At 38.9% G+C, this 22864-nt stretch overlaps 1 protein-coding gene and 1 non-coding gene across 2 annotated transcripts; both read right to left on the bottom strand.

Moving 5' to 3' along the window:
* Positions 1-1200: 1200 nt before the first annotated feature.
* LOC110266875 (uncharacterized) lies at positions 1201-4169 on the bottom strand. Its single transcript, XM_088498147.1, has 3 exons — positions 2394-4169; positions 1348-2300; positions 1201-1258 (listed from the first exon to the last, which is right to left on the bottom strand). The coding sequence occupies exons 1-3, from the start codon at positions 4167-4169 to the stop codon at positions 1201-1203; spliced, it is 2787 nt and encodes a 928-aa protein (XP_088354273.1).
* Positions 4170-7533: 3364 nt separating this feature from the next.
* On the bottom strand, positions 7534-7641 carry LOC148544837 (small nucleolar RNA R71). Its single transcript, XR_015900474.1, has one exon. It is a non-coding gene; the product is annotated as a small nucleolar RNA R71 (small nucleolar RNA).
* Positions 7642-22864: the final 15223 nt, after the last annotated feature.

The raw sequence follows: 22864 nt of genomic DNA, 5'->3' as shown, positions 1-22864 counted from the left end.
TTCTGTGGAGAGAGACCGGTATTGCGCACGTCATCTACAGCAGAGAACCCAGGAAGAAGATTCTGGGGCTGCGTCAACTTTCAGGTCAGTCTCATCTTTTCTGTCTCTTGTTTGAAAATAACATTGGGTGTTAGTGTTTGGAGGATCTGAAGTGTTTGGTGTGTTCGTCCTGGTGTGTTCGTGTTGGTTTGGTTGAGAACAGATAGGAGATGGATGCGATTATTTTGCTTGGGCAGAGCCTGAAGGACAAGATCCACAAATTCAAAGACTGAAGAACAAAGCAAGCTCGTTGAAAGAGGAACTGCAGAAAGCTGAAAGGAAATTTGCATTGGCAGTTGGTGTTGGAATTCTTGAATGGACAATGGCTGGGCTGCTGCTATGTGATCGACTTAATTGAGGTTTAGGGGGTTAGCATTTTGTTTATTTTTGCCATTCTGTTGTTGTCCCCTAGTTTGTAGGGAATGTCAATTGTAATGGGATTGAAAAAATTGACATACAGTTGGGTGATAATAGTGATGTAAAGAGAATGAAATTTTTTTGTGGCTGTATGTGTAAAGGCATTTGCTGTAAACCTACATTGTAAGGTTTTTGACTGAAATGAATAGCAATGAATTCCTCTATTGTGACATACACTATTTGGCTCTGTACAAGTTTATTTTAGTTTCATCTACTAATAAATACAAGGCTTAATTTGCTAATTCACATAACTATTTGTTGCTGAAAATTCATGTAATTCGTTAGATAATGGAGAAGTCTTAATGTAGCTTCTCTTAACCATAACAATATCCAAACAAGCCTTAAATATAACCATGAAAAGGTAACAACATAAAAGAGATCAACATGACAGTAGTAGTCTTAAAGTAGGGTGTCTAAAGTATCACAGGGACATTAGCCCTTGGTCATTGACAGATTCATTACAAAACAGATGGTATCACTAAAATGTACTATGTTCTTCATCCCAATGCCTTCCAGGCCCTAGGTGGTGTTTTTGCCATGAACCTCAGGGTCCTCCTTGATGGGCTAGTGACTGTTGCTGTTGATGGTTGTGGTTGACTGGCACTGCTGCTGCATCTAGCTCTCTTGGATGATGTCTGTGACTCCTGGCTTCCTCAAACTTGTGTACTGCTCTTCCTCTTTGGCTGAAGTCTTGTTGCTGGTTCTATTGTTGTCTTGGCAGGGATCTTGTTGGGTTTTGGAGTCCTAGTTGTGCCAGCCCCTTTCTTGGCCCCTTTCTTGGCTTGTGCAGTTGCATTCTGCTATAAACAGTAACAACAAATTGGGTTAATTGGACAGTATCAACATTCACATGTAAGGAATTGTAATCAAATTGACAATAACAACTTTACCTTTTTTGCTACGGCCTCCATCTTACGTTTTATAGGGCAGGTTCTTTTGTTGTGACCAAGTGCAAAACAATATGAACATTTTTGTTGTTGTCCAGTCCTGGATAACTTAGACAGTGGTCCATTGTTGCGTGGCTCATCACCAGTCTTGTTCCTCCTCAGTTTTGGGCGCCCTATTGGTTTCCTAAACACTGGTGGTAGCACATCATCATTCTCAGTTCGGGACCAGAGATTTGGTCCATTCAGTGGGTAGATTACATGTTGGTAGCAGTCCACGTAGGTCTCTTTCCTATAACACTTGTTCACATAGTTCTTAACATCTAGACACATTTTCCTAATGCAACTCATGGCATGCTCACAAGGGTAACCTGTTAGTTGAAATTTTCTACAGGAGCACTCATGTAAGTTTAAGTCCACAACAAACTTGGCTCTATTACCCTGACTGCTAGACACTTCATATTTGTCCCTACCAACATATATGGCCAACCACTCCCCACCCTTATCAAACTCTCTTTCAATTTTCTTATTTATTTTTGGTAATATTTCTCTGGCATATGTAACTATACTTTGTCTGTTATCAGACCACCTATTCATTAGATAAACCCTAATATCTTCTAGCATAGACACAATGGGTTTCTCTCTAGCCTCTACAATAACAGAGTTAAAACACTCACACATATTGTTAACAAGTGTATCAACTCTAGGAAAATAATTAAACCTGAACTTGCTCCAATACTTGGCAGGGATCTCCATGAGATGATTATAAGCTCCTTGATCAACTTGCTGAATCTCCTTCATCCTCCTCTCCCAGTCCTGGACATATGTTGCCTTTGCAGCCTTCCACATCATCATTAGCTGAACACCTGGGAACCTTTTTCTGAAGTTGCTATATAAGTGCCTGACACAAAACCTGTGCTCTATGCCAGGCAGCAACTCATCAAAGGTTGGGATCAATCCCTTTGAAGCAGAATTTAAAAACATCACCAGTCAATAACAACACAACATGAATTAAAGAAAGAATTAATTATACAGGTTTAGGTTGAGAGTTACCTTTTGTTGGTCGCTCATGAATGTACACCATCTGATCTTATCAACTCCCAAATCATCACACAGATTCAACAAAAACCATATCCACGAATCTTTCGTCTCTGCTTCAACAACAGCATAGGCAATTGGCAGAATCTGATCATTGGGGTCCCATCCAATGGCTGTTAGAAGTTGACCCCCATATGGAGTCTTGATGAAGCATCCATCAAGGCCGATCATGGGTCTGCACACCATAAAACTCCGTTTACAAGCATCTAAGCAGATATAGATCCTCTGAAATCGTGGTCTTATGTCCGTACCAGGAGGTGGTGTCTCTAGCTCAAATTCAGTAGGTCTCTCTACTTGTATCTGAACAGTGGAACCTGGATTAGACCTCAGTAACTCCGCAGCATAGTCATGAATCCTCCTATATTGCTCTCCATAGGTACCATTAATTTCATCCAGGGCTTGCTGCTTCACTCTGGCAGCTTTGGTCATTGTGAGATCCACATTCCACTTGCTATGAGCCTTCTTTATCAAACTTCTCAACTTGATTTTCGGGTTTTCACATATCTTCTTCATAAAAGCCTTACTTAGCCACTGAGAACTCATTATACCAATCTTGGTTGCCATAGAGCATGTGTGTTTTTTGTAACAGCTGGTCAGTTGCCATGAATCCTCTCTCTTCATCTTATGACAGTAAGCAAACCACTTGCAACCTTCTTTGCAAACAGCTTTGCACCTATGGCTATCACACTTTGAGAACCATATTCCTCTGCCACTGTGCACGGCATAGCTCGTCACACATTCCTTAAAAGCATTCCTATCTACGTACATTGTCCCAACCTCCCATTTATACTCCTTTATATTCTTCAAACCCTTATACAATGGGTACCTCCTGAACAAGGGATCCCCTTCATCATCACTTACAGGGACATCCCACAACCCCTCACTCTCATACCCATCATCCTCATCCTTTAATCCAGCAGCCACCACTTGCTCCTTACCCTTATTAACACTGCCACTGTGCTCTCCTTGTTCTCTCTCACTTGGAACACTCTGTTTCGGCCTTTGGGGATCTTTTTTAGTTGTGACTTTAACATCATACAAACCCCCATCACCATTCTGATCATCATCGCTGTCATCAAATTCAACCTCCAGATCAGTATCTCCAGAGCTATTTTCACTCCATTGTTCATCACTGTCCCCCTCATCATCAATTCCTGGCCGGTAGTCATCATCCTCAGATTCTTCATCACCTGAAAAATCTGACCTTTCTGACCTCTCTTCATCACCATCCTCCAGCACATCATTCTGGGCTTTTGTCACCAAATTGGGCTTCTTACCCACCTTGGCCTTAGCAAGAGATTGGGCCTTGTGCAACACAATTGGACCAGGCCCAATAGTGTCTGTAGTGGGTGCAGCAGCCTCATCACCATCTATCTCTTCAACTTCCTCAATAGTGCAGCCTTTCCTAGTAGTAGTAGAATCTTTGTGCACAACAAAAAGCTCCACCATGTTGTCCCTCATTCCAATTCTAGCCATGTCCATGGCATCCTTGTTTGTGTAAAGCATCCTCAACCCTACATCTGTTTCATCGTTCAGAGACTTATACCATATTGCAGCAATATTCTCTACCACATATCCCTGTTCGAGCACTATCTCCATAGCCTCGAACCTACTCCACCTATCTTCATCACAGTAGTCCACTATCGAAGTCTCACCCCCCACATAGTGTAAAGGTTCACCCTCAAACCCAAACTTCCCCCCATGGTGTATCTTGACACTAAAATAGCTCATTTCTCGACCAATCTGTTACACAAACACAATACACTTCATAAAATTCTCACATTGACCAACAACAACAGAAATGCATAAATAAAATCACTAGGGCAAAATAAAAACTTCCAAAATAGAACAAGAAACGAATATGAAACTATAAAACAAAACAATCACACATCAACATACATCATTACATATCAACACGCATTAAGATGAAAACCAAATGGGTTCAGAAGATTTGATAATGGAATACCTGAGACGATCTTCTTCCGGAAAGCAAGGGTTTCAAACTCACTACTGCTGTGGACCTTTAACGTTACTGAACGACAATGTCACTTCTCTGGCTGCGAATCGCAAGCCTTCAGTGACGAGCAGTAGGGTTTGTGGCTTTTCCTTTGCGTTTCGTGCTTCACAAGAAGAAGAAGAAGAAGAAGAACAGTCAGGGTAAGCAGCATGCGTTATGTCCAAAGGAGGGAAGGCTTACACGTTTACTAACCACTATCACCTCTTCCTTGCCACGTCGGACACGGCGTCAATAATTTGACACCCACTTAACGGAAGGACTTGATTGATGCAAATCAAATCTTTTTAGGATTAAAATAGAACAGTTTAAACGTTGGGGACTAAAATAGAATTCACCCCAAACGTAGGGGACCAAAATAATAGTTTACCCTTATTAAAACTCTATAACCATTTGAATCCGCCTGACTGAGATTTACAAGGTGACCATAGCTTGCTTCAAGCCGACAATCTCCGTGGGATCGACCCTTACTCACGTAAGGTTTGTTACTTGGACGACCCAGTGTACTTGCTGGTTAGTTGTGCGAAGTTGTGATAAAGAACTAAGATTATGAACGTGCGTATTAAGTTTTTAGCGCTGTTACCAAGGAATGAACGATCACGATTTTGTGCACCATGTTTTTGGCGCCGTTGCCGGGGATTGTTCGAGTTTGGACAACTGACGGTTCATCTTGTTGCTCAGATTAGGTAATTTTATTTTAATTTTAAGTTTTTGCTTTTATTCTTTTTCTTTTCGAAAAAAAGTTTTCAAAAAAAATTTATAAATTATTCTATGTTCTTCAGAATTTTTAAGAATGAATTCTAGAGTTTCATGGTGATATGCTGAATCCTGGCTGGCTGTTAAGCCATGTCTAATCCTTTGGACCGAGGTTTCAACTATCATTAGAGAAGAGCTTCTTTGTCTTTCTCAGCAATTTAGCTTTTGTATGTAATGATCTGCTAAAGCTTGGCTGGCCATTGGCCATGTCTAGTGTTTTGGATCGAAGCTTTGACTGAAAGCTTGGCTGGCTAGTAAGCCATGTCTAATTCCTGGACTGGAGCTTTAGACTAACATTGCATGATTCCTGGAATTCTTAATTAAAAATTTTGAAATCCTTATTTTTCTTTTCTAATTAATTTTTGAAAAATCCAAAAAAATTTTAATAAAATCATAAAAACCAAAAATTTGATGTTTCTTGCTTGAGTCTAGTGTCAATTTTTAAGTTTGGTGTCAATTGCATCTTTTTAATTTTTCACTAAAATTTTCGAAAATTCATCATATGTTCTTCATGATCTTCAAGTTGTTCTTGATGATCTTCTTTGTTTGATCTTTACATTTTCTTGTTGTGCATCTTTTCCTGTTTCTCATATGCATTTTCAATTTGTTAGTGTCTCAACATTAAAAATTTTCAAGTTTGGTGTCTTGCATGTTTTTCTTTTCTTAAAAATTTTCAAAAACATGTTCTTGATGTTCATCTTGACATTCAAAGTGTTCTTGGTGTTCATCTTGACATTCAAAGTGTTGTTGCATATTTTTCTTGTTTTGATTCATAATTTTTATGTCTTGTGTCTTTTTTTGTGTTTTTCTCTCTCCTCATTAAAAATCCAAAAAAATCAAAAAGATATATTTCCCTTATTCTCTCATAAATTTTCGAAAATTTGAGTTGACTTTTTCAAAACTTTTTAAAATTTAGTTGTTTCTTATGAGTCAAGTCAAATTTTTAATTTAAAAATTCTATATTTTCAACTCTTTTTCAAAAATCAAATCTTTTTCATTTTTTCTTTCATAATTTCGAAATTTTCAAAATTTATTTTCAAAATCTTTTTCTTATTTCTATTTCATATTTTCGAAATTAATGCTAACAATTAATGTGATTGATTCAAAAATTTTAAGTTTGTTACTTGCTTAGTAAGAAAGGTTCAATCTTTAAATTTTAAATCATATCTTTTTGTTTCTTGTTAGTCAAGTAATCAACTTTAATTTTCAAAATCAAATCTTTTTAAATTTCTTTTTCAAATCTTTTTCAAAATAAATTTCAATCACATCTTTTTCAAAATCAATTTCAAAATATTTTCTAACCTCTTATCTTTTCAAATCTTTTTCAATTAACCACTTAACTTTTTGTTTGATTTTAAAAGTTTACTATTTCAATCATATCTTTTTCAAAACCACCTAACTACTTTTCTCTCTCTTATTTTCGAAAATTACTAACCCCTTTTTCAAAATTCCTTTTTAATTAACTAATTGTTTTAAATTTTAATTTAATTTCATCTTTCTTCCTAAAATCTTCAAATTTTAACTTTAATTTTAAATTAAAAACAAAAATATTTTTATTTTATTTTATTTAATTTTCGAATTCATCCCTCTCTTATCTCCTTCTAATTATTTATTTATCTACTAACACTTCTCTTCTACTCAAAAATTCGAACCCACTATTCTCCTCTGTGTTCGAATTCTTATCTTTTCTTTCTTCCATCCTTCTCTTCTTATACTTATACAAGGAATCTCTATACTGTGACATAGAGGATTCCATATTTTCTTTTCTGTTCCCTTCTTTTTCATATGAGCAGGAGCAAGGACAAGAACATTCTCATTGAAGCTGATCCAGAACCTGAAAGAACTCTGAAGAAGAAGCTAAGAGAAGCTAAAACACAACACTCTGAAGAGAACTTTACTGAAATTTTCGAAAAAGAAGGAGACATGGCCGAAAATAATAACAATGGTGGAGATGCAAGGAAGATGCTTGGTGACTTTACTGCACCAAATTCCAACTTACATGGAAGAAGCATCTCAATCCCTGCCATTGGAGCAAACAATTTTGAGCTAAAGCCTCAATTAGTTTCTCTGATGCAACAGAATTGCAAGTTTCATGGACTTCCATCAGAAGATCCTTTTCAGTTCTTAACTGAATTCTTGCAGATTTGTGATACTGTTAAGACCAATGGAGTTGATCCCGAGGTCTACGGGCTTATGCTTTTCCCGTTTGCTGTAAGAGACAGAGCTAGAATATGGTTGGACTCTCAACCTAAAGATAGCCTGAACTCTTGGGATAAGCTGGTCACGACTTTCTTAGCCATGTTCTTTCCTCCTCAAAAGATTAGCAAACTTAGAGTGGATGTTCAAACCTTCAAACAGAAAGAAGGTGAATCCCTCTATGAAGCTTGGGAGAGATACAAGCAACTGACCAAAAAGTGTCCTTCTGACATGCTTTCAGAATGGACCATCCTGGATATATTCTATGATGGTCTGTCTGAATTATCAAAGATGTCATTGAACCATTCTGCAGGTGGATCCATTTACCTAAAGAAAAATCCTGCAGAAGCTCAGGAACTAATTGACATGGTTGCAAATAACCAGTTCATGTACACTTCTGAAAGGAATCCTGTTGAGTAATGAGACGCCTCAGAGGAAGGGAGTTCTTGAAATTGATACTCTGAATGCCATATTGGCTCAGAATAAAATATTGAGTCAGCAAGTCAATATGATTTCTCAGAGTCTGAATGGATTGCAAGATGCATCCAATAGTACTAAAGAGGCATCTTCTAAAGAAGAAGCTTATGATTGCAATAGCAGAGGTGAATTACATGGGGGAACCCTATGGAAACATCTATAATCCCTCATGGAGAAATCATCCAAATTTCTCATGGAAGGATCAACAAAAGCCTCAACCAGGCTTTAATAATGGTGAAAGAAACAGGTTTAGCAATAGCAAGCCTTTTCCATCATCCTCTCAGTAACAGACAGAGAATTCTGAGCAGAGTCCATCTAGCTTAGCAAATATAGTCTCTGATCTATCTAATGCCACTCTAAATTTCATGAATGAAACAAGATCCTCCATTAGAAATTTGGAGGCACAAATGGGCCAGCTGAGTTAAAAAGTCACTGAAACTCCTCCTAGTACTCTCCCAAGCAATACAGAAGAGAATCCAAAAAGAGAGTGCAAGGCCATTACCTTACTTGGTGTGGCCGAACCCAGAGAGGAGGAGAAGGACGTGAATCCTATTGAGGAAGACCTCCTGGGACGTTCACTGACCAATAAGGAGTTTCCCTTTGAGGAACCAAAGGAATCTGAGGCTCATCTAGAGACCATAGAGATTCTATTGAACCTCCTTTTACCATTCATGAACTCTGATGACTATTCTTCCTCTGAAGAGGATGAAGACATCATTGAAGAGCAGGTTGCTAAATATCTAGGAGCCATCATGAAGTTGAATGCCAGTTTATTTGTTAATGAGACTTGGGAGGATGAACCCCCCTTGTTCTCCAATGAACTCAGTGCATTGATAAGGCAAACATTGCCTCAGAAGAAACCGGATCCCGGAAAGTTCTGCATACTTTGTACCATGGGCACCATGACCTTTAAAAAGGCTCTGTGTGACCTTGGGTCAGGGATAAACCTCATGCCACTCTCTGTAATGGAGAAATTGGGAATCCTTGAGGTACAAGCTGCAAGAATCTCACTAGAGATGGCAGACAAATCAACGAAACAGGCTTATGGATTAGTAGAGGACTTGTTAGTAAAGGTTGAAGGCCTTTACATCCCTGCTGATTTCATAATCCTAGACACTGGAAAGAATGAGGATGAATCCATCATCCTTGGAAGACCCTTCCTAGCCACAGCAAAAGCTGTGATTGATGTGGACAGAGGAAAGTTGGTCCTTCAACTAAATAAGGACAACCTTGTGTTTAAAAATCAAGGTTCTCCTTCTGTGAGAGGAAGCATGAAAAGCTTCTCTCACTGCAGAGTCAACCAAAGCCCCCACAATCAAACTCTAAGTTTGGTGTTGGGAGGCCACAACCAAACTCTAAGTTTGGTGTTGAACCCCCACATTCAAACTCTAAGTTTGGTGTTGGGAGGTCTCAACAATGCTCTGAACATCTGTGAGGCTCCATGAGAGCTCACTGTCAAGCTATTGACTTTAAAGAAGCGCTTGTTGGGAGGCAACCCAATGTTATTTAATTATATCTATTTATTTTCTATTGTTATTTTATGTTTTTTTAGGTTAATGATCATATGGAGTCACAAAAACTACTGAAAAATCAAAAACAGAATGAAAAACAGCATTAAAAATAGCTCACCCTGGAGGCAGAGCTTATTGGTGTTTAAACGCCAGTAAGTAGCATCAAACTGGCATTTAACGCCAGAACAGAGCATCAAGCTGACGTTAAACACCAGAAACAAGCACCAGACTGGCGTTTAACGCCAGAACAGCGCATGGAATTGGCGTTAAATGCCAGAAACAAGCAGCAAGCTGGCGTTTAATGCCAGACATGCATTCTAAGGGCGTTTTGCACGCCTAATTGGAGCAGGGATGCTAAGTCCTTGACCCTCTGGATCTGTGGACCCCACAGGATCCCCACCTACCCCACCTCTTCTTCTCTCCTCTTCATACCTTTTCATAACTCTCTTCCCCAAATACCATTCACCAATCACCTCCATACCTCTTCCCTAAATACCCTTCACCACTCACATCCATCCACTCTTCCCCATAAACCCCACCTACCTCCAAAATTCAAATTCTTTTCCCTCCCAAACCCAACCCTAATGGCTGAAACCTACCCTTCCCCCCACCCCTATATAAACCCCTCAACAATACTCCATTTTCACACATTACAACCACCACTTCTCCCCCTTGGCCGAATACACCTTCTCCCTCAATCTCCTCTATTTTCTTCTTCTTCTACTACTTCCTTTCTTCTTTTGCTCGGGGACAAGCAAACCTTTTAAGATCGGTGTGGTAAAAGCATTGCTTTTTGTTTTTCCATAACCATCAATGGCACTTAAGGCCATAGAAACCTCAAGAAAGAGGAAAGGGAAGGCAATTGCTTCCACCTCTGAGTCATGGGAGATGGAGAGATTCATCTCAAAGGTCCATCAAGACCACTTCTATGAAGTTGTGGCCAAGAAAAAGGTAATCCCTGAGGTTCCTTTTAAACTCAAAAAGTGTGAATATCTGGAGATCCGACAAGAGATTAGAAGAAGAGGATGGGAAGTTATCTCTAATCCTATTCAACAAGTCGGGATCTTAATGGTTCAAGAGTTCTATGCAAACGCATGGATCACTAGGAACCATGATCAAAGTGTGAACCCAAACCCAAAGAACTGGCTTACCATGGTTCGGGGGAAATACTTAGATTTCAGTCCGAAAAATGTAAGGTTGGCGTTCAACTTGCCAATGCTGCAAGAAAACGCACGCCCCTACACTAGAAGGGTCAACATGGATCAAAGGTTGGACCAAGTCCTCATGGACATATGTGTGGAAGGAGCTCAATGGAAAGTTGACTCAATAAGTAAGCCAGTTCAATTGAGAAGACCAGACCTTAAGCCTGTAGCTAGAGGATGGTTGGAGTTCATCCAACGCTCAATTATTCCTACCAGTAACCGGTCTGAAGTTACTGTAGACCGGGCCATCATGATCTATAGTATCATGATTGGGGAGGAAGTGGAAGTTCATGAGATTATACCTCAAGAACTCTACAAGGTCGCTGACAAGTCATCCACTTTGGCAAGGTTAGCCTTTCCTCACCTCATTTGCCACCTCTGCAATTCGGCTGGAATTGACATAAAGGGAGATATCCTCATTAATGAGGACAAGCCCATCACTAAGAAAAGGATGGAGCAAACAAGAGATCATGGACCTCAACAAGAGCATGAGGAAATTCCTCACCATGAAATCCCTGAGATGCCTCAAGGGATGCACTTCCCTCCACAAAACTATTGGGAGCAAATCAACACCTCCTAGGAGAATTAAGTTCCAACATGGGACAACTAAGGATGGAACACCAAGAGCACTCCATCATTCTCCATGAGATTAGAGAAGATCAAAGAGCTATGAGGGAGGAGCAACAAAGACAAGGAAGAGACATAGAGGAGCTCAAGAGTACCATTGGTTCTTCAAGAAGAGGAAGACGCCACCCTCACTAAGGTGGACCCGTTCCTTAATCTCCTTGTTCTTATTTTTCTGTTTTTCGTTTACTATGCTTTATGTTTATTTATGTTTGTGTCTTTATTACATGATCATTAGTGTTTAAGTGTCTATGTCTTAAAGCTATGAATGTCCTATGAATCCGTCACCTCTCTTAAATGAAAACTGTTCTAAAAACAAAAGAACAAGAAGTACATGGTTTTGAATTCATCCTTGAAATTAGTTTAATTATCTTGATGTGGTGACAATACTTTTTGTTTTCTGAATGAATGCTTGAACAGTGCATATGTCTTTTGAATTTGTTGTTTATGAATGTTAAAATTGTTGGCTCTTGAAAGAATGATGAAAAAGAGAAATGTTATTGACAATCTGAAAAATCATAAAATTGATTCTTGAAGCAAGAAAAAGCAGTGAATACAAAAGCTTGCAGAAAAAAAAAGAAAAGAAAAATGGCAAAAATAAAAGAAAAAGAAAGAAAAAGAAAAAGCAAGCAGAAAAAGCCAAGAGCTCTTTAACCAAAAGGCAAGAGCAAAAAGCCAATAGCCCTTAAAACCAAAAGGCAAGGGTAATAAAAAGGATCCAAGGCTTTGAGCATCAGTGGATAGGAGGAGCTAAAGGAATAAAATCCTGGCCTAAGCGGTTAAACCAAGCTGTCCCTAACCATCTGCTTGGGGCGTGAAGGTGTCAAGTGAAAACTTGAGACTGAGCGGTTAAAGTCGAGGTCCAAAGCAAAAACAGAGTGTGCTTAAAAACCCTGGACACCTCTAATTGGGGACTCTAGCAAAGCTGAGTCACAATCTGAAAAGGTTCACCCAGTTATGTGTCTGTGGCATTTATGTATCCAGTGGTAATACTGGAAAACAAAGTGCTTAGGGCCACAGCCAAGACTCATAAAGTAGCTGCGTTCAAGAATCAACATACTGAACTAGGAGAATCAAAAAACTACTAGTCCCGCTCATCTGATTGGAACTAAGTTTCATTGATAGTTTGGAATTTATAGTATATTCTTTCCTTTTTATCCTATTTGATTTTCAATTGCTTGGGGACAAGCAACAATTTAAGTTTGGTGTTGTGATGAGCAGATATTTTATAGCTTTTTGGCATTATTTTTACATAGTTTTTAGTATAATTTAGTTAGTTTTTAATATATTTTTATTAGTTTTTAAATAAAAATCACATTTCTGGACTTTACAATGAGTTTATGTGTTTTTCTGTGATTTCAGGTAATGTCTGGCTGAAATTGAGGGACTTGAGCAAAAATCTGATTCAGAGGCTGAAGAAGGACTGCAGATGCTGTTGGATTCTGACCTCCCTGCACTCAAAGTGGATTATCTGGAGCTACAGGAGTCCAAATGGCGTGCTCTCAATTGCATTGGAAAGTAGACATCCAGGGTTTCCAACAATATATAATAGTTCATACTTTGCCCGAGTTTAGAAGACGCAAACTGGCCTATTCTGGCGTTAAACGCCAGAAAAAGGTTGCAAAGTAGAGTTAAACGCTAGAAACAAGTTACAAACTGACGTTTAACTCCAAGGAAGACCTCTACACGTGAAAGCCTCAATGCTCAGCCTAAGCACACACCAAGTGGGCCCGGAAGTGGATTTCTGCATCATTTACTTATTTCTGTAACCCTAATAACTAGTTTAGTGTAAATAGAACTTTTTACTATTGTGTTAGGAATCTTTTGGATCATTTTTGAGATCATCTTTTGATCATTTTAGATCTCTAGACCTCCATGGGAGGCTGGCCACTCGGTCATGTTTACCCTATTTTCACTTATGTATCTTCAATGGTAGAGTTTCTGCACACCATAGATTAAGGTGTGGAGCTCTGCTGTTCCTCATGAATTGATGCAAAATACTATTGTTTTTCTATTCAATTCAAGCCTATTTCTTCTCTAAGATATTCATTTGCACACAAGAACATGATGAATGTGATGATTATGTGACGCTCATCATCATTCTCACTTATGAACGCGTGCCTGACAAACACTTCCGTTCTACATGCAAACAAGCTTGAATGCATATCTCTTAGCCTCCTGATCTACGATCAGAGTCTTCGTGGTATAGGCTAGAATTATTGGTGGCCATTCTTGAGATCCGAAAAGTCTAAACTTTGTCTGTGGTATTCCGAGTAGGATCTGGGAATGGATGGCTGTGATGAGCTTCAAACTCGCGAGTGCTGGGCGTAGTGACAGACGCAAAAGGATTACTGAATCCTATTCCAGTATGATCGAGAACCGACAGATGATTAGCCATGCAGTGACAGTGCATTTAGACCATTTTAACTGAGAGGACGGGATGTAGCCATTGACAACGGTGATGCCCAACATACAGCTTACCATGGAAAGGAGTATGAAGGATTAGATGAAAGCAGTAGGAAAGCGGAGATTTAGAAAGAACTAAGCATCTCTATACGCTTATCTGAAATTTTCACCAATGAATTACATAAGTATCTCTATCTTTATTTTACATTTTATTTATCTTTTAATTATTAAAACTCTATAACCATTTGAATCCGCCTGACTGAGATTTACAAAGTGACCATAGCTTGCTTCAAGCCGACAATCTCTGTGGAATCGACCCTTACTCACATAAGGTTTATTACTTGGACGACCCAGTGCACTTGCTGGTTAGTTGTGTGAAGTTGTGACAAAGAACTAAGATTATGAACGTGCGTATTAAGTTTTTAGCGCCGTTACCAAGGAATGAACGATCACGATTTCGTGCACCACTGAGGTACTTGATGACATTCTGGATCCTACCTCTGAGTATGAATTAGTGGAAGTTGATGATTCACCACCCCAGAAGGCTGACGTCCACACGCCTAAAGCAGAGGAGGAAGCCCCCAAGCTTGAGCTCAAACCTTTACCTCCTTCTCTGAAATATGTGTTCTTGAGTGAAAATGATTCTTATCCAGTGATCATTAGCTCTTCCCTGTAGTCTGAAGAGGAAGAGGCGCTTATTTCAGTGCTCAGGAGCCATAAAATAGCTCTTGGGTAGACCATTAGTGACTTGAAGGGGTTTAGTCCAACCAAGTGTATGCACAAAATCCTCCTTGAAGCTGATGCTAAACCAGTTGTGCAACCACAAAGGAGACTCAATCCAACCATGAAAGAGGTGGTCCAAAAAGAGGTAATGAAATTATGGGAAGCATGTATTATTTACCCTATTTCTGACAGTCCTTGGCTAAGTCCTGTGCAGGTAGTTCCCAAGAAAGGTGATGACAAGTCATCTTATGCTAGCTTTTCAAGCAATTTTCACTTGTTTCATTTGGTTTTATGCACTTTTTGCATTATAAGTAAGTGATTTGGAGTGGATTTGCATGGTCATGTTAAGGCAATCAACCAATATTTAATTGACACAAAATCATAGGGTTTAAGCTAGAATCAGTTGATTTTATGAGTGAATTAGAAACCTTGTGAATTTGGTGATACTTTGATATGTTTATTTGGTTGCTTGTAAGTGAAGAAATGGTGAATAAAAAAAAACAAGGAAAGCGTGCTTATAAAAATGTGACCCATGGCCATAAAAGCGTGGCTCAACCAACAGGGACGGATCCAGAAATAGTATCATGGGGGGAGCAATAACATATATAATATTAAAAAATTATACAAAAAATTATATAATATAAAATGAATTATAAAAATATAATGATAGAGAATATATTTTAAAGTACAAAAAATATGTATGTACTTTTTATTAACGAAATGGTCGATTCTTCGTTTCATAAAATTCATCGATAATAGAATTTGTGTCAAATTTTTCAGCAATTTTCTTTTCAATATAATTAAAAGACAATTAGTAAGAAATTTATCTTTTATTTTGTTTCTGAATTATTCTTCACAATATTCATAGCTGAAAAAGAACTCTCAGTTGTAGTAGTTGAAACAGAGAAAATTAATACCAAATGAATCAAGAAGGACGCTCATAAGAAGAAAAAAATTTACTTCATGGGATTTAAAAAATTTTATTTAATTAAAAAATATTAGTAATAATATCTTTTCTTTTTTTTTTAATATTGTTACTTACTTTTTAAATATTAGAAATCATTAATATTTAGGTTAGACTAGACTTTTATTTATATTAGATTAAATATTAAATAGATTTTTAAAAAATTAAATCATACTTAATAACTTATTACTATTAATCTTTTTTTAAAAAAGTTGGGGGGGGGGCCGAGGCCTTCACTCGCCCCCCCCCCCCCCCCCCCCGTAAGTCCGTCTCTGTCAACCAAGGAGCAACGGCCAGCGCTCAAAAACCCCACGGAGCACTCAACAACAAGGCCCAGCACTCAAATGAGAAGGAGCGCTACGTTAAATGTTTTAACATTTTTGTGGGCCTCAACAAAAGAAAAGAAAAGCGAATTGGCACAAATGGGGCAGCCAAGGTTCGAACCAAGCACACAAGGGAGTGCTATGCACTACACCAAGCAAAGAAACACCAAAGTGGCTCCAACAAGGCTCGAAATGGGGAACAAGAGGAAGGAAATAAGGGGCGCTACGTGAACTTGCTTCACTGAGCGCTAGTGTACTTGGGCATGAAGAAATTAGCAAAAAAGCTTCACCATGGCTCGAAGTGGGAGTTTCACTCCAACACAAAGGGCGCTGCGTTCCTTTACCTAACTGAGTGCTATGAAGTTTGGTTTGAAGGAAGCACAATGGGCCAAAGGAGCGCTACGTTACCTTTTCTCGCTGAGCGCTCCCCTGGAGGTGCCTTGGTCCATTTTCCAACTTCAATTGCCATCTTGGATCCAATTCTTCACCAATTTGAAAACCCCACTCCAAATTCCAAAATAAAAAATTAGAAAGTGTATAAATAGGACTTATTTGATTTAGAGAGAGCCTTCTTTTTCATTTTTTAGTTTTACCCTTGAGCTGAATTTTAGTTTTTCACTTTAGCTTTCATTTTAAATTTGGGAATTGGGATTGAGAGCTGAGTTCTCTTCCTCCTTGCTCTTGCTTAGCAATTTCTTAATTTTTGTTTTTGAATTTTGGATTGAAATTGAAGGAACTCTGTTTCAATCGTTGATCTGCAATTCATCTTTGTTTTTCTTCTGCATAATTCTAAGGATTTGGAATTTGATTTAGCTTTTTGTCTTCATTTTTATTTCTTCTACAACTTTTGCTATCTTTTCTTGGAATTTGAATTGAGATTGAAGAGCTTCATTGATTCTAAGTTTGAGAATTATCTTTTATCTCTCTTCTCAATTGTTCTAAGAATTAGATCTGAGTTTTATTTGCCATTCCATTTACATTTCTGTTGCAATTATTTTTCTATTTGATCAAGTAAGGAATTGAGATCTAGATCTACTTTTTACTCTCATTGATCCCCTGAGATCTTCAATTTCTCCTTTAGATTTTACAATTGAGCTAAATTTCTTTCTATCTTATTCTTCAAGCAATTTTCCATTTCTGTTTAGATCTGCTGCACTTACTTCATCTTCTACTTCTCTGCTCGATTGCTCTTTACATTTTCTTGCTTTATTTTGAATCTCAACTCCCCAAATCCCTGTAATCTTTCAGCAATTTAAGTTTCACAGCAATTTAGATTTAGTAGTTTACATTTCTTGCCCTTTAAGCTTCAGCTACTTACATTTTTTGCAATCTAAGTTTCATTCATTTACATTACTTGCACTTTAAGATTCAGCTCTTTTACTTCTTCTGCTCTTTAATTTTCTGTCAATTCTCCCTTTCCCTTTACTTTCATGCAATTTAGCTTCTGTTAATTACAATTCACTCAAATCATTAACTGTTTGCTTGACTAAATTAACCACCTAACTAAAATTGCTCAATCCATCAATCCCTGTGGGATCGACCTCACTCTTGTGAGTAATTACTACTTCATGCGACCCAGTACACTTGCCGGTGAGTTAGGTGTTGGAATCCATTTTCAACCCATCAAAAGAAGGGATGACAGTGATCAAGAATGAACAGAATGAGCTTATTCCTACAAGGACAGTCACATGATGGAGAATGTGTATAGACTACAGGAGGCTCAACACTGCTACAAGGAAGGATCACTTTCCCCTGCCTTTTATTGATCAGATGCTTGAGAGGTTAGCTGGTCATGCTTTTTATTATTTTCTAGATGGATATTCTGGATATAATCAAATTGCAGTGGACCCTCAAGATCAAGAGAAGATAGCATTCACATGCCCCTTTGGAGTATTTACCTACAGGAGAATACCTTTTGGACTTTGTAATGCTCCATCAACTTTTCAGATGTGTATGCTTTCAATTTTTTCTGATATAGTTGAAAAGTTCATTGAGGTATTTATGGATGATTTTTCTGTTTTTGGTAATTCTTTTGAATCCTGCCTTAAGCATTTATCTCTTGTCTTGAAACGGTGTCAAAAATTAAACCTTATTTTAAATTGGGAAAAATTCCATTTTATTGTTACAGAAGGCATTGTTCCTGGACACTGGATTTCAAGTAAGGGGATTGAGATTGACAGAGTGATGAGCGGATAATTTATACCCTTTTTGGCACTGTTTTTACATAGTTTTTAGTATGTTTTAGTTACTTTTTATTATATTTTTATTAGGTTTTATGAAAAAATCACATTTCTAGACTTTACTATGACTTCGTGTGTTTTTCTATAATTTCAGGTATTTTCTAGCTGAAATTGAGGGACCTGAGCAAAAATCTGATTCAGAGGCTGAAAAAGGACTGTAGATGCTGTTGGATTCTGACCCTCCTACACTCGAAGTGGATTTTCCGGAGCTACCGAGACCCAATTGGCACGATCTCAATTGCGTTGGAAAGCACACATCTTAGGCTTTCCAGCAATATATAACAGTCTATACTTTGTCCGAGATTTGATGGCCCAAACTGGCGCCAAATCCAGTTTAAAACTTTCTTGCGTAAAACGCCCAAACTAGCACCAGAATTGGAGTTAAATGCCCAAACTGGCACCCAAGCTGGCGTTTAAATCCAGGAACAGCCTATGCACGTGAAAGCTTCAATGCTCAGCCCAAGCACATACCAAGTGGGCCTCGGAAATGGATTTTTGCACTATCTGCACTTAGTTACTCATTTTATGTAACCCTAGGCTACTAGTCTAGTATAAAAACAACTTTTAGAGATTTATTTTAGGGGATCTTTTGGAATCTTATGTAACTTTTATCATCTTTTCATGTTTGGAGGCTGGCCTCATGGCCATGCTTAGACCTTTTTCACTTATGTATTTTCAACGGTGGAGTTTCTACACCACATAGATTAAGGTGCGGAGCTCTGCTGTTCTTCATGAATTAATGCAAGTACTATTATTTTTCTTTCAACCATCATTACTCGCTTAGCCAAGATCGCGTGCCTAACAACCACAAAGTGGTCTACATGATGTTCAACATAGTCATTGGACGACAGCCGGAGTATATTCTCTTGGATATCTAATACACGGACCGAGTCCGTGAGATTAGTATCTTCGTGGTATAGGCTAGAATCATTGGCAGCATTCCTAGGATCCGGAAAGTCTAAACCTTGTCTGTGGTATTCCGAGTAGGATCTGGGAAGGGATGACTGTGACGAGCTTTAAACCTGCGAATGTTGGGTGCAGTGACAGTGTGCAAAAGGATCAATGGATTCTATTCCGACGCTAGCGGGAACCGACAGATGATTAGCCATGCGGTAGCCGTGCCTGGTATTTTTCATCCGAGACGAGAAATCCGACAGTTGATTGGCCGTGCAGAAACCGTAAAGGACCATTTTCACTGAGAGGATCTTACAGCCTGCCATGGAAGGGAGCACGCATGATTGGAAGAAGGTAATAGGAAAGTAGAGGTTCAGGAGCAACAAAGCATCTTCAGACGCTTATCTGAAATTCCCACCAATGTATTACATAAGTAACTTTATTTTATTTAATGTTTTATTTATCTTTTAATTATCAAAACCTCATAACCATTTGAATCCGCCTGACTGAGATTTACAAGATGACCATAGCTTGCTTCAAGCCGACAATCTCCGTGGGATCAACCCTTACTCACGTAAAGTTTATTACTTGGACGACCCAGTGCACTTGCTGGTTAGTTGTACGGAGTTGTTAAAAGTGTGAATCACGATTTCCCACACCACAGAACAAAGGTGGAGGTAATTGAAAAATTACCACCACCAGCTAATGTTAAGGCAGTCAGGAGTTTCTTAGGTCATGCAGGATTTTATAGAAGATTTATAAAGGATTTTTCTAAAATTGCTAAACCATTAAGCAACCTGTTGGTTACTGATGTTCCTTTTGTCTTTTATTCTGATTGTCTGCATGCTTTTGAAACTCTGAAAGCAAACCTTACCTCTGCCCCTATTATAGCTCCCCCTGACTGGGATTTACCATTTGAATTGATGTGTGATGCTAGTGACTTTGCTATAGGAGCTATTTTAGGACAGAGGCATGGTAAGCTTGTACATGTCATTTACTATGTCAGTCGTGTGTTAAATAATGCCCAAAAGAATTACACAATTACAAAAAAGGAATTATTAGCTGTTATGTATGCTGTTGATAAGTTTAGGTCCTATTTACTTGGTTCTAAGGTTATTCTTTATACTGATCATGCTGCTTTGAAGTACCTTCTAACCAAACAGGATTCTAAACCAAGATTAATTAGATGGGTGTTGCTCCTTCAAGAGTTTGATATTGAGATAAAAGATAGGAAAGGGTCAGAAAATCTAGTAGCTGACCATCTCTCTAGAATTGAACCTGAAGTAGGAGTGCAACCACCCACAGCTGTGACTGAGACATTTTCTGATGAGCAATTGTTCTTCATTTAGCAGGCTCCATGGTTTGCAGACATTACAAATTATAAGGCCATGAATTTTATTCCAAGGGAGTACAGTAGGCAATAAGTAAAGAAGCTATTAACTGATGCCAAGTACTACATTTGGGAGGAACCATACCTTTTTAAAAGGTGTTCAGATAGTATCATCCGGAGATGTGTCCCAGATGAAGAAACACAGCAGATTCTTTGGCACTGTCATGGTTCTGATTATGGAGGCCACTTTGGTGGTGAAAGGACAGCTACAAAGGTCCTTCAGAGCGGGTTTTACTGACCGACTCTCTTCAGAGACTCAAGAGCATTTGTGACGCACTGTGACAGATGTGAAAAAGCCACGAATCTCCCTGCCAACCATGAAATGCAACAGCAGGGGATTCTTGAGGTTGAGTTGTTTGATGTGTGGGGTATTGATTTCATGGGACCTTTCCCACCCTCACATTCAAACACTTACATTCTAGTGGCAGTTGATTATGTGTCCAAGTGGGTGGAAGCTGTGGCTCTACCCACCAATGATGCCAAGGTGGTAATGAGCTTTCTTCAGAAATATATCTTTAGCCGGTTTGGTGTCCCAAGGACACTCATTAGTGATGGAGGAAGTCACTTCTGTAACAGACAGCTGGACTCTCTTCTGTAGAGATATAGAGTCCGTCATAAAGTGGTAACCCCCTATCACCCTCAGATAAGTGGACAGGTTGAAGTTTCCAACAGGGAAGTCAAGAGGATTCTAGAGAAGACCGTCAGTGTTTCAAGAAAGGACTGGTCTAGGAAGCTTGATGATGCTCTCTAGGCATACCGGACAGCGTACAAGACTCCTATTGGCATGTCCCCTTATCAGTTGGTCTATGGCAAAGCTTGTCACTTGCCAGTTGAGTTGGAGCATAAAGCGTACTGGGCAATCAGGTACCTGAATCTTGATTCAGAAGCTGCAGGAATTAAGCGAATGCTTCAGTTGAATGAGCTTGATGAATTTAGATATTCAGCCTATGAGAATGCCAAGCCCTATAAGGAGAGAACCAAGTTATTGCATGACAAGAAGATTGCCATCCGAGTCTTTGAGCCAGGACAGATAATGCTTCTGTATAATTCAAGGCTCAAACTCTTTCCTGGGAAGCTGAAATCCCGGTGGTCAGGACCGTTTGTGATTACCAGAGCTTCACCATATGGTCATGTGGAGATACAGGAAGAGAATTCTGACAGGAAATTTATAGTGAATGTCCAGAGGCTGAAGCACTATCTGGGAGGCGAGATTGATCGCCAGAGATCCGCTCATCTGCTAAATTAGCAGAACTGCCCGTCAAGCCAGTGACGTTAAAGAAGCGCTTATCGGGTGGCAACCCGATAATTTTGTATCCTTACTTATTTTTCGTAGTAGTAGTATTTTTTTTACTTATTAGATTTTTATTGAGTTTTTACTATTTTTTTGATCATGCAGCTATTTTATAACAGGAACCGAACACTTCAGGCGACAAAAAAAAAAACAAGCACACGACGTGTACGTGTCATATGTGTGTGCGTGAAAAATAAAATTGGACAGAGAGTTGAGCAGGAGTGGGGCTGGAAATGTGCTGGGCGCACAAGCCGCATCACGCGTATGCGTACCTCACCTGTGCGCGTCGTTTGCACTTTTTCGCCACCCACACGTGCGCGTCACTGATGCCTACGCATGAACTTGAAAATCAGCATCAATGAGTGTTTGGGCAGAGAGTTGTGATGGCTTGGGGCTGGAATTGTGCTAAAGGCACAAACTTGATCACGCGTACGCGTCCCTGACGTGTGCGCGTCCTTTCCCTAAATGGACATCCACGCGTGCGCGTTCATGATGCGCACGCGTCGTATAAAAATTTTGGTTCCTAGGCCACGCGAACAAAGAGTTATGCGTGCACGCAGCCGCCTTCGCGCGATTCGCACAAACCAAGGGCACGCGTACGCGTGCCAGACGCTTATGCATCACTATCAATATCGGGCGACCCATGCATACACGTGATGTTCGCATACGCGTCGCCTGTGCTGCACACCTCCACTAGTTCGCCGTCCAGTTTTAAATTTTAATTCTCTTTTCCTCCCAAATCCTAATCCTCTCTTGTTCTTTTATCCTTTTATTCTTCTTTCATCATAACAATTGTTTTTTTTATTTTCAGTTCTTCTTTGCTTAAGGACAAGCAAACCTTTAAGTTTGGTGTTGTCGCTCTGCTTAAGGCTTTTCTGTTTTATTTTAATAGCACCATAGGGAGATGAATGTTCTTCATGGAGGAATGAGATGGCCACTAGAATAACTGAGGTGGTTGAGTTCCTTTCATTCTATTTCTCTTCCGTTCTTATTTTGTTGTTTTCTATTTTTTGTTGCTTTGATTGCCTACATGGTCTTTAGTACTTTCAGTTCTTAGAATTAGTTCCATTCTATTATTTGTCTCATGTACCGCTCACTGAACTTGAATCTAAAAAGAAAAAGAAAAAAAGAGGTGATATATTGCATGAGAAATTGAGTTTATATTGAAGAGTAGTCTTATTCACTTAAATGTGGTGGTATTTTCTGTGACTCTGAATGCATGACATGAACAGTGCATATTTAAATTTGAATCAAAGAATGTTGATGTACAAGGAACAGGGATTTAGAGAATCATTATGACTTTTCTGAAATAAACAAAAATTTAATCCTTGAAGCGAAAAGAGACAGCAAAAAAAAGAAAAAAAAGAGTTGTTTCAAAGCAAGGTCCAAGGCTCTGAGCATCAATGATTAGGGAG

This window comes from Arachis ipaensis, chromosome B9 (genome assembly GCF_059453495.1).
Source record: "Arachis ipaensis isolate K30076 ecotype BB chromosome B9, ASM5945349v1, whole genome shotgun sequence".
NCBI lineage: Eukaryota > Viridiplantae > Streptophyta > Magnoliopsida > Fabales > Fabaceae > Arachis > Arachis ipaensis.
The sequence above is the reverse complement of the archived record's forward strand: the minus strand, read 5'-3'. Positions and strand labels throughout refer to the sequence as shown.

Bases quoted from the DNA above. Each gene is read 5' to 3' on its own strand.
- LOC110266875 (XM_088498147.1), bottom strand. From the start codon at position 4,169: ATGAGCTATTTTAGTGTCAAGATACACCATGGGGGGAAGTTTGGGTTT. The intron at 2,301-2,393 runs GTAACTCTCAAC...TCTGCTTCAAAG, and splicing joins TCATGAGCGACCAACAAAAG to GGATTGATCCCAACCTTTGA. The intron at 1,259-1,347 runs GGTAAAGTTGTT...GTTACTGTTTAT, and splicing joins ATGGAGGCCGTAGCAAAAAA to AGCAGAATGCAACTGCACAA.